Raw genomic sequence first — 12,811 nt, forward strand, 5'->3', positions numbered from 1 at the left:
CCAACACTGATAGATTCGCCTCCACTGATGTGATGCGTTTATCGTCCGTCTTCGCAGCAAAGTTTTTACTATTTATTCCTGTGACGATCCCCAATGTCTGCATGGTTTTTAATATTTTTAAGACCTTAAGGATGAAAATAAAGCAATACAAAAAAAATAAGTTTTTTTTTGGTCGATTATGACTAGAACCTCCCCTTAAGGATTGTCTGAAATTCATTGTATACCGTGACAAAGCAAGGGTTACTCGTATTTTGCACAATTATTTCCATCAGAGTTATTCCAAAATTGCAGAATAATGTTTTATTCAATTTATCATCATGTTAACACTACTAACTCCTAAAAACGGATAGGCGTGAAATGATTTTTTAGATTAGCGAATATATGCGGTTGGTTCAATTTGCGGTAATTCTTGTTGATAAAGTAATCTATAATTTAGCTATCGAACTGAATTAGCAATTCACAATTCTAGTATTTCTTATTTTTGTATTTTTGCAGAGATCCTTGCAGCTCACGAATGTAACAATTTGATAAATACTGAATGTACGACAATCTCACAATAGAAAACATCAACAATAATATTATTATCATCACTATTTTCAGAGGATATGACAAAGCAAAGTGACAACGATCTACTTGAGCATCGCAGTGCCGAAAGTTCGCTGGGCGTTTTTAGCTTGACAGGTGGTCTGGCAGTTCTGGCGACGCATCTGCCTCTCGTCTATCCAGACTCTGGTAGATCAGCGCCGTTCACAGAAAAATCGCCATCGCCGGAACAGCCGGACGCAGACTGGGTAAAAGTGGAAGCGAGCGACGATATCTACGAGGACTTGGAAGGCGTGAGCTCTGGCTCACCAAGAGCGCCTCCCCCCACACCTCACATCCCACCTCATTCGCTGGCTGCCTTTGGCCTCTTCCTCCGGCTTCCAGGCTACGCTGAAGTTCTCCTCAGGGATCGAAAACGAGCCCAATGTCTGCTCCGATTGGCTCTCGGCGTTCTGGATGACGGCGACGGCGGCGACGTTCTCGCCTCTCCATTAGCGGCTTCGCTACCAACGCTTCCATTCCAGGTGCTTAAACAACTCCTCGAAACTACGCCTCCGACAACGGACGACGGTCTCCTGCTGAGGCGGACTATGATCGACGTCGGCGCCGTTCACCTTCTGCTAAACTGCCTGGCGGTCTTTACGCATCAGACCGGGAGCGGCGAAGGTGTGGAGCAGAAAACTGGCCAGAGCAGTGGTCGCAGCGATGACAAGTCGCACTTGTATTGGGCGAAGGGGACCGGATTTGGAACTGGATCGACGCAGCAGTCTTGGAACGTTGAACAGGCTCTACTGAGGCAGCGATCGGAGGAGGAACACGTCACAGTATTGCTGCAGGTCATCGCGAGCTACGTCGGACCTGGAGGTCCTCCTCAGAGAGAACTGCCAGTTACGTTCGGCGAACTTTTAGCACGCTCGTGCCTCCTACCGGCGCTCTCCTCGTACTTGAGGAACGACTCGGTGCTTGACATGGCCAGGCACATTCCGCTCTACAGGGCAATACTACAGTTACTCAGGGCGATGGCGCTCTCCGCCCAGTTGGCTCCACTGCTATTGCCCAGGACGGGGAGGAGCAATGAGCCTTCGATTGTTTCGCTTTTGTCCAGTATGAAAGTCTGTGTCAATACTTACATGCATAAGATCAATCGGACCAAGAGTGGTAAGTCTAAGACAGCTTCCAAATACACGGACGATACCGAACAAGATGAGGGACTGGCCACGCTCATACCGGATATACAAGAAAGCGCTGCTATCGTGCAAAATGCTACCTCCAGGCTTGCAGGCATAACAGAGGAACTTGCTGGACCTAGTCCAATCGCCTCTGAACTGCCGTTGAGGTCCGTTGAACAACGGTATCTCGAAGTCATGAAGAATCTACAATTCGGTAAGCCTCGGATCATTGCTGTAAATTATTAATCAGTTTTGTGAATATGAATTTTGTTCGATTTTCTTTTGACTGTTTTGACAAGTTGGTTCGATGAATTCAGAATTTATTCGTGTACATAATCTGTAATGTTCATAGTACTAATAACTCGTATTAGTGAATTTTTTTGGGTGGGCGAATGGGCATTGTGTCGAGTAGAAAAGAATATGGTTAAATATAAATCGAATATTAGAGTATGTCTGATTAATTAGTAGTTTTCGGATAATTGGAATATTTTTAATTATTTTAGCAATTCAGATAGTTGAATTATTCAAATTATTTGGCAATGTCGAATTCTCCACTTTTTTTTTCTTATTCCTCCTGTTTTGAAAGTACTTATTATTGGTCCAATGAAATGATGATTTTTTCACCAGGAAAATAAATGTAATATCTCAGAATTGATGAGAAAATTTCTAGTTCAAAAATGAATTAATTCTAACGGTTGCTAAATTTTAGAAATAGGTAGATGGAATTGTAAAGTAATAGTCAACACAGGGGCAAATAAAATGATCGTCAGCAATAATAATTTCTATGAATTGATTGCTATGAAAAAAATATGCAAATAAAGCTTAATGTACATACTTTAGAATAAAACAAAGCGCAATCGAATGAAACGATGCTTTTCAAGAAGCATATTCCGGAAAGTCACGTACTTTTCTGTGTATTCTACCTCAATACAGCCAATTCAATTGTTGTTTATACAATGATTATAACAATACTTTCAGATACCTACGAAATGATAACAGAAAACTCGGATGCCGGTGGCTACAAATTCGTTGTTTCTTATCACTTTGAGTCGAACATGAGAGCAGCCGGTGAACGAAGTCATCCGACTAGGGTAAAAAGGCTAGCCCAAGAAGCCGTCACTCTTTCTACTGCCCTACCTCTCTCATATAGCAGCAGTGTGTTCGTCAGATGCGATGCGGACAGGCTTGATGTCATGAAGGTACTTTGCGCCATTGCATGAATAACCAATAATTCGCAATAATCGATTATTTTACAAAATTATGTCTTGGGTAGATAATAATAAATGAAAAACAATTCTTTAGCACAAGAAAAGAAACATTTGTTCAGTTCAAAGAACGGTTCAAACTACAATCACGTGAAATCTTGTTATATAGGTATATAAAACTTAAAAATTCCTCCTGACTGTTATTTGATGGAGAAAAGTCAATTCGTACACAACTTCCATAATTTAGCCTGTAAATCGCTAGTCCTAAAAAACATTTGCAAACTTAGGATCAGAACGTGATCAACTATTGATTATAAATTTGCCAGCAATAAGTCAAACCTGATCTTCACTGTGTGCTAACTGGGGTGGATTAGGAAATCTTATCGAATAAATAGATATATCAATGAATTATCTAATGAATTTCGTGTATTAACAGCTACCTTATTTATAGGTGTTGATAACAGGACCTGCGGAAACTCCATACGCAAACGGATGTTTTGAGTTTGATGTATACTTTCCCCCAGAATATCCAAACAGTCCGATGATGATAAACTTGGAAACAACTGGTCGCCATACAGTTAGATTTAACCCTAACTTGTATAACGACGGCAAAGTATGCCTGAGTATATTAAACACGTGGCAGGGTCGACCAGAAGAGAAATGGAATGCCCATACCAGTAGTTTTCTTCAGGTAAATAAACTGTCATTTTCTCGTTGCGTGCAAGTATTAATTTCACACGAATTATAGAAAAAATTGTGTCAATATTCTCATAGGCTAAATTACATTCCTAAGTAGCTTAATTATCGACACTTCAGTACAATTCGTTTCAAAATTGAAATCTAGTAAAATCGTTCAATTTGACTCTGCAACACCTCATTTTATTCAGACTTTCACTTTTTCAGCAGTTAATTCAATGTTGGGATTTTTTATTCATTGTAATTGATATCTGTGCAATGTTGCAAAATATAATATTCAACGAAGCCAACATGATATAAAAAATAACATGTTTCGGTGAATGTATAGAGAATAATTTTTTGAGTAAAATGAGTCATTGTCAAGTGAAATCGAACTGACATAATGCATGTTCAACAATTTTGAAGGGATTCGAAAATAAGCATTAATATCTCTAATAGGTCACACCTCAGTAGAATGCTATAATGGTCACAAGGTGTGAAATTCACCCCAAACATAATACTTTTGTTTAAGAATTTAAAAAAAATATCTAAGTATTGTTTAAATATTGTAAAACATAGCCAAAATTAAAGAAAGTACCAAAAATGTCGAAAAAGGCGTTTATTTCGTATGAAGAATGGCGCTAAGAGGCCCATTTCCACAACTAAGGGACTCTACGAAGTGTTTGAAAAATGTTAGGGGTGAAATTCACCCGCAGTGACCTATTAGGAATATCTAAGGTTTTTATCATAATTGTAATATTTTCTGTTTTCACATTTTCAAAGAGATCTCCGTATCTAATAAATATATTTATTTGATGAATATTTAATTGACGATTATCTCGTAGTGAGATTAATAAGAATGATCACTCTTTGACCGTTGAATCTTCATAACCATGTAACTTGAGAGATGGTCAAAATCCAACACGCTGAGCATAAATCACATAAAATCTAAGAATCGCAATTTTAATTTACATTTTTCTATTTTCGCAGGTTTTAGTCTCAATACAGTCGTTAATTCTAGTAGCAGAGCCATACTTCAATGAGCCAGGCTACGAGCGATCACGAGGAACATCTAGTGGAGCTCAATCTAGTCAAGAATATAACGCCAATATTTGTCAAGCTACTGCCAAATGGGCAATGCTTGAGCAAATACGGAACCCCTGCCCCTGTTTTAAGGAGGTTTGTTTTCTTCAGCAAGCTCTTTATTTCGCATCGTTATTTTTATCGTTAAAGTGGCATTTAACTTTTTTTCTCCATATGCATTAATTCATTCTTCCTCAGGTTATTCATACACATTTTTGGATCAAACGACACGAAATTGTCGCGCAACTCGAAGGGTGGATAAGAGACATGGAGCAACATGGAGCTGATCGCCGATCTGGTCGCACCATATCTCTCAACGCATTGGCACTAAAGGTACTAATTTGTGTGCCAAAAAAGCTACGAGCATTGATAATTAAATCGGATCTCATTCTAATAAATCCACTGCGATGTATCTAAAAGTTGATAGAAAATCGAGATAAAAAAAATCTTTTGTCTCACTTGTGATAAAAATTTCTATATTTTGCAAAATATCACTTAGAATCTATGATATTGTATATTTAACGTTCTGAAACTGTGTTATCCCATTCCGTTTTTTAAGGTGTATTAAGCAGAGTCCAATCACATACGATAAGAGGTTCTTTTTTCTTTTCTTCGCTGCCCTCAAAACTGATTTCTTGAGTTTTGATTAACCACAATTTGTGGGATTAATTTTGATTGTGAATTAAGACTTTTGAGTATTGAATCTGTTTTTTTTTTTTTTTTCGCACCTTCAATTCTCCGATTAGAAAATTTCCTGTATTCTTTCCAGTAATATTGTTTTGCTCGAGAAGAAACTGAACTTCAGGTAACTGAAAAACACAAAAAAAAGAAACCAGAAATTTAATGAGGAATTTGAAATAAATTGTTATTGAACCGTACTTCAGATATAAAATAAATATTCCATGCACGGTGATTTTTCAGAGACATTATAGACTGCTCAGAGATGAGCTGAACAAATTACCAACGCCGGAAGGTTTGGAGGATCTTGTGGAACCGCTTCCATCGCCAGGTTCGCCTTTGGAACTTGTCGGCACACCCGGCAGTCCAAGCACACCGCCAACACCAACAACGACGCAGACATCGGTTACAAGCAATGCGGTAACACCGGTCAGCAACATCGAACAGGCAAACATTCTGATGCATCACGACATTGACACAGACGTTGAGATGGAGAAAATGGTTTCAAAAGTGTGTGAATAGAAAGGGCTGAACGATGATTTAACGGGGTATTATAAATTGTTGGACCTTTTGAAAAGTCTATCGTGTTACGTGTTATGAACAATAATAATGGGTTGATCCTATTCGGTCATGTCAGAGGGGAGAGATCGAAACTAGGTGGGGTTACGGCAAAAAAATTCCCGAGAATCGGGCTAAGGAAACGACGTACAGGTATAATTGAATCGATTAATGAACGTTGCGTGTCTGTATGTATGTAAGTATTTAATTGCTCTCACAAATTAGACACGTCGTCTTCTACTCCTTTCATTTTACCGCGTGTACTGTTCAAGTACAACAAATGTTACTTGATATTTATTATACATATTATGTTCCTCATCGACGTAGCTGTGTTTTACCTCCTCCTATCCCATTCCTCATACGTGAAATGCAACCTGACCTAATATCTAAGATATTGTTTTTCAGATAATTAAAACTGGTACGTTGTTGTGTAGTAAGCCACTTTACTTTTTCTTTTTTTTTTCCAAGAGAAAAAAAAGAACGAAATACATGAACCGATATCGTGGAGCAATAAATCGGAAAATATAATACAAATTTTATTCTCGAATCGATACTACTTTGAAATAAAGACTTAGGAATTATGTGTAATTGTAACTAATCAGTCTACCGTAATTTCATATGAAATGATCCTTGAAAATATTTGAAAAAAAAAGAAAAAAAAAACAAGAGCAACATAAACTTCAAAGAATAAAGTTATTTCTGTTTTCAACTTTGTTTTAATATATTCAACACCCACAAGTTAGGTTTTTATCAATTCAAATATGGACGTCGCGATGTTGGTGAAAAAGTATGTAACATGAATATTGATTCCCATTCTACATGAAACCGTTCTAGATTGACTATAGGATGTCTTAAAAATGTATGAATTGAATAATATACAGTTAAAAATTCATGTGGAATATTTAATCGCTAACCTCGTGGTGTATACTATCTATTATAGAATCTTGGTGATCGGTCAATTAAGTAAACGTATTTTTAGTTAACGTTTCGACCCGGATATGGGCCCTCCTCAGAACGATTTATTTTTTTAACTGTCAAGAACAACAAAAAGATACAAAATATCCTACAAAATAGGCACCATCATTAACCTAGTTGACCGAGCTATCAAACTTGCTAGTACAGAGTTCCAGGAAAAAAACCTGTCGCTCATGTACAATATACTAAGATGGAATGATTACCCTCATGGCCTATTACACCAACATATTAATAAGAGACGCACCTACATCAACAACTTGCCTGACAATAATATTGACTCTGCTCCCGCTGAAGATAACAATAGACCTGCTACTACATATATCCCCATCCCATATGTATCTGGTCTCTTTGAGTCACTTAACCGCCTATTCGCCAAACATAATGTCAAGTTTGTTGGAAAAAATTCAAAAGATTTACAACTAGTTTTTGATACAGGAAAAGACAAGATCCCCATGGGCAAACGATCTAATGTTGTGTATAAAATACCATGCAATGATTGCAATCAAGTTTACATAGGTCAAACTGGTCGACATCTCAACACCAGAATTAGGGAACACCAACGCAATGTACATGAGATTGAAGAATGTCACACAGCTCTAACGAAACATAGTATCGATAAACAACACACTTTTAATTACGACAACACAAACATCCTTTGTGAAGAACACAATTATTATAGAAGACTGTTACTAGAAATGTGCAACATTGTAGGTCACACCAATTCTGTTAATCTTAGACAAGATGTTGAACATTTAAGTAATATTTACAAACCTCTAATCTCCGCCCACACAACAAATATTGTTTAACCTTAACTACATATAAAAATAATTTTTTTGTCCCCATTACACAGTCCTTTCTACATAACTTTTCTCACAAAATATTTATTGTTTTTCTGTATAATTGTTTATAATAGGTTCACCTTCACTCTGGATTATATTTGTTTTCTCCCATCAGTCGTTATTCACCTGTTGACTCAATCGGTTCAACCAACAATTTTTCGTTAGACATGTGGAACTTAATTATAAAGAGCCTACCTCCACTTCTTTGACACTTGCGAATTAATTTTATTGCTAAAAAGACCTTCTTTAAAAACCTTTTAACACAATGACATACTGACTGTGAAGAAACATAGTTCTTTAATCTTTTTAATTAATGACTTCCAACTATTAACCCCCACATGTAAAATAACTTGAAGATTAACATTGACTACCGTCACTCAAAAGAACACTGTCTCCACCAATTGTAATTGTGAATTCGACTACATCTTAGTCCACTTACTTAATTAAAAAAAAAGGTAAATAACACTTAAAGACATTCTTATTTCAATTAATCAAAAGGTTCTTACTAATCAATAATATATAATAGCTCTAAGAGTATTACATCTACAATATTTAAGTCTGATTACTTCTAGTACTATTATTTATTTTATAAAAAATCTTTTTGTTGTTCTTGACAGTTAAAAAAATAAATCGTTCTGAGGAGGGCCCATATCCGGGTCGAAACGTTAATTAAAAATACGTTTACTTAATTGACCGATCACCAAGATTCTATAATAGATTACATACGAGGTCGAGAATTCTTATTCATCACTCGTGGTGTATAGGTTTATACATATATGTATAGATATTGTATACATTACGGTAGCTCTTAATTATCGGCCCTAAAAACAAATTTGACCTTGCCGATAGTAAGATCGGCACCAAATAAATATTTTCAGAGAACTGCAGAAGCGCAAGTCTTCACTTTGGTGCTTAATAGCATATTCTGTTTCATATCTTCACAGCATTCATTTTTAAGCTACTCGCATTATTTTTTAAGTCATTCTTCCGAAGTCCAGTAAACATTTTTGAGCCTAGAACGTATTTCTTGTTTGTAAAATCGTTCTAAAAGCAATAATGGAACTCGTCAATACATAAATCTTTTCGTTTTTTAATAAGGAAACGAATGGCGAATAGCACATTTAATTTCATTGCAGATGATTTGTAGTATTAGCGTAAGTATTAATGCGGTAACGTCAATTTCTAGTTTATGCGAGCAGTTTGAAAGGTGGCTGGGGTCGTTTGCGACCCCGTACATGTGTTCCGGGGTTAAAAAATCCAAAACATCACACGAGTCTTACAGTTTTTCGAACTGGAAACCAACGATATTACCTATAACTTAGATTCATGTGAATATCACATTTTTCAATATGTGTCCTAGACTTGAGAAAAAAAATTCAAGACTTAATTCATTTGAAATCAATATTGATGCAATAATGAACAGCAGACGTTTGATTTGCGCTTGTGCAAAGGTCTGTTTATTTCTTCTTTTTTTTATATTTATTTGGAGCTGATCTGATGGGTGAATTTTTTTCCCAGCTCCTATGAAGGGCCGCCCTAATACATACATATCCAGTGTACATAATATGTAACGTATGTATGCATACAGACAAGCACCCGCATACAGATCAGTAAATTGAATGCGCGAATTGTGCTGTGCACTCGTGACTTATAAGTTTCCCGCTAGTACTGACTGATCTCAAAATAGCTTTGAGCGTGCTTACATAAGGAAGAATTCAAACTTGATTATTATTTTTTCTTATTAACTTCCATCGTATTCATAGAATTGATGCAGTATGGGTTCATATCTAAAAAAACAAAATATATATTCAATCCATTGACAATACTAGTTTCATGCAATAATTGAATCTAAACAAAATTAATTGAGATTGGCAGAAATAATGTTGGCAAGCAAATGCATCAAGTCACCAATAGTGTAAACTTTTTTGTGATAGTTTTAAATTCGAATATCTGACACCAATTTTATTGAGATTCTGTGATCTTGTTGATTTTAGGGAAATATGCCATTTCGAGTAAAAGTCAGGGTAAAATCGACTTCTTAGCTTTTCAGGAAAATAACATTTCTCTGAAATCCTGAGATTTTCTTTGTTCATTGTGTACGTTAATTTCTAAATTATGGTTCGGATTTAATTGTGTTGAAATAGTTCTTTGGCATATTACGAATATCTGATTTGTTCTGAATAAACGTCAAATTTCGGCGCACTATGAGATTAAATGTAATAACGTCATGCAAAATAGTGATCGGGGTTGTGTTTTAACAAATGATCTAATGAATAGGAAAGATTACTTGATACTGTTTGCAGAATTTATTTCTGAAAGTCTCGGATTATCTCATCTTCCAGATCCAATATCAATTCTTCTTTATATTTATCTTTCTAATGTGTGAAATTTCCATATTTTTTTCCAGTCACTTTTATGGTAACCATAAACGTAAATGTGATATTTGGGCTACGTTGCACAGGAAACCCTTCATACAATTTTACTAGACTTTTTACATGAGATTGCTAAACGAAACAAATCTCGACTGGCAGAGTAAATAGATCCCACTTAAAAAGTCTGATAATAAAAATGATACCATCGACTGGCATCATTGTTACAAAAACGAGTTATCAAATTATGCTTAATCAAAATACATTTCACTTTGGATTACTAAGTACGAATTTTCGTCTAATGATTTTCTTCTAGTGGGAGGAGGAATCATATTATTAATGGAATAAAGATACTTCGAATTTACCTCAGACGAAGTAAGAAATTTGTAAATTTCGAACAGTTCTATATTTATTCCGAATTCAAGGCTAGCGTATCTGATGTGCTAATTTGCAGTTTAATATGGGTATACATAACACCATTTCCGTAATGAATAATCGACTCAGGACTCCATCCAAGCTGTGTATTCTATCGGAGTTGGAGAGACCAATTGATTTGTAATTCAATCATGACTTGCATTTTATTATAAGTTTCTTTTACAAAATCAGCAAAGTGACGATGGCATTACAACGTCGACATCTCGGCTAATGATTGATCGTCACAACATGCTGACATTGAATTACTATAATGCTGATATCTAACTGTTTTAAGTTAAATTATCACTATTTTTCCAAATCTTCTATTTTGTAACATAAGCTCCGTTATTCGCACGATTTATACTGAGTACACAACTTAATCCGATGAATACGGAGCATTTAGTAAATGAAAAATAGCGCATAGTTTCGCCAACTGATAGAATTGGTTACATAAGAATATGGACGAATACAAGTATGTAATAGAAATGAGTAAATGAACAATCTATATTGCCATACATTTATACGTATTTGAACTTCATTATTTTCGTAATGTAATGATTATTCAAGAAATATCACAAATGTAAAGTGAATATATTAATGTACTTATTGAAATAATCCCATAGCATACGTTCACTCATCTGTATACATACGGTATGTTGTATATGCATAGTGATTCCAGACGAATCAAATTGTTTTTTTTTGTTGTTTATAGAGAACAAAGAGATGGGGGTTTAATGATATTAACATAAAAGAAAATAACAATAAGTGATAAGAGATATTATTTTCAAATAATCTTTGATTTTGTAATTTTTGTATCATATGTTGTATCATTATTGAATGCCTGTAAAAATAACGTATCTACACAAGTACGTGAATAACGATTAGAAATACAAACTTGAATTCAGATAGAACAAAATCGTAATTATGTTTATTATTCATACTAGCTCAAAGTAGCCATGTATAGTGCCTAGCGAGTGAATGAGTTTAGCTAGCAGGATTTTTACCCAGGCTTATTATGTTATTAGGGAAGTCGATACAATAATGAATCAATTATTTTTGAACATTTTCCCCATCACAATTTTGATTCATTTGGATGACTGAGTCAGGAATATGTGACCGTTGAAGAATAGGTAGAGGAATGAATCGATTTTCTTATTATCTTTCCTATATTATCATCGTTCATACAAGGAAGGTATCCCATGTTGATCTCCGATTTGACTTCTTTTTTAATATTGTTACAAAGGGTGAAATCACCCGTTTTGCCCCCTTTTTAATGATCTAGTAGTCATCATAGATAAAAGACGTTTATAAACCTCTTATGTCTTTCAAAAGAATAAGGTTGCTGCGTCAACCAACATTATTGAAAAAACAGTCTTGTTTCAGACTTAAAACGAGAAACACATATTTCGCAATTAAAGCTTTTCCACAACATTTTATTCACGCTTTTGATTTTGACTTGATAATCAAACTCGCGGATCCATATTTATTTCCGTAACGTCAAAGAACGTTACATTGGTGTCAGAAGCGGGATCTTGAGTTTCTTTTTAATCGAGTCAATTCAGTGCGCAATCTTTAACTATGAGCAATAGTCGTATGACACGCTCTCGTCGAAGGGAAAGTGGCGGAGAAGAACCTTCCATCACGGAAAATCCGCGGGTTCCCGAGACAATCTCATCACCTTCCGTGGACCCTCTTCCAATTCCTCCGGCAGTCTCTCAGATTGATCTGCTGAAGATCATGTCCCAACAACAAGAAGCCGCTGAACGTCATCAACAGCAACTTCTTCAGCTGCTTCTTGATCAACAAGAGCAGCGAAAGCAAGAACTCGCCAATCAACGAGAACAGCAATAAAGAGAACAAGAACAACGAGAACGGGAACTTGCCTCTCAGTTGGAGCAACGGAGGCTAGATAGAGAAGCTCAAGAGCGTTCCGAGACCAGTCTTCATGAACTGTTCCGAACGACTGTGGCAGCTCTTCAGGCTGTCCATCAGGTGAACGGCTCAGGAGAACCGGCTGTCACCCCTCGAGGTTCCAGAGTCGTTACTCCGCTTCCCTCTCCTGTTACCTCTCCTGTTCCCGTTCCCGCTGTTCAGGAGGTCCAACATCCAGGACGATTCCAGGATGTTCGTGACTCAAGGTTTGTGCCTTTTATTAGGGGGGTAGACGAATCCCCAATTTGTAGAACAAGAGTAAATAATGAGATTGGCTTTTCCGAGCCTCTGTCTCAGGTTCAGCCTCGATATTCTCATTTAAGTCAATTAAATAATTCGAGATTTCCTGGGGTTGCTTCTCAGATTGACGA

At 36.3% G+C, this 12,811-nt stretch overlaps 1 protein-coding gene across 7 annotated transcripts in view; it reads left to right on the top strand.

Moving 5' to 3' along the window:
- Bruce (BIR repeat containing ubiquitin-conjugating enzyme) overlaps positions 1–11,426 on the top strand; it is a 64,454-nt gene extending 53,028 nt beyond the window's left edge. For 5 of the 7 annotated variants that reach the window (XM_046629661.2, XM_046629660.2, XM_046629664.2 and 2 more), the window contains 6 exons: positions 601–1,926; positions 2,691–2,911; positions 3,369–3,608; positions 4,583–4,771; positions 4,874–5,008; positions 5,597–6,620. In XM_046629661.2, the coding sequence (XP_046485617.1) occupies positions 601–1,926; positions 2,691–2,911; positions 3,369–3,608; positions 4,583–4,771; positions 4,874–5,008; positions 5,597–5,875 (2,390 nt within the window). In that variant the 3' untranslated portion in view covers positions 5,876–6,620. Of the gene's footprint in view, positions 1–600; positions 1,927–2,690; positions 2,912–3,368; positions 3,609–4,582; positions 4,772–4,873; positions 5,009–5,596 lie in introns of all 7 variants that reach the window. The other 2 variants (XR_011177166.1, XM_046629659.2) reach the window with 2 other exon arrangements.
- Positions 11,427–12,811: the final 1,385 nt, after the last annotated feature.

This window comes from Neodiprion pinetum, chromosome 5, assembly GCF_021155775.2.
Source record: "Neodiprion pinetum isolate iyNeoPine1 chromosome 5, iyNeoPine1.2, whole genome shotgun sequence".
Classification (NCBI taxonomy): domain Eukaryota; kingdom Metazoa; phylum Arthropoda; class Insecta; order Hymenoptera; family Diprionidae; genus Neodiprion; species Neodiprion pinetum.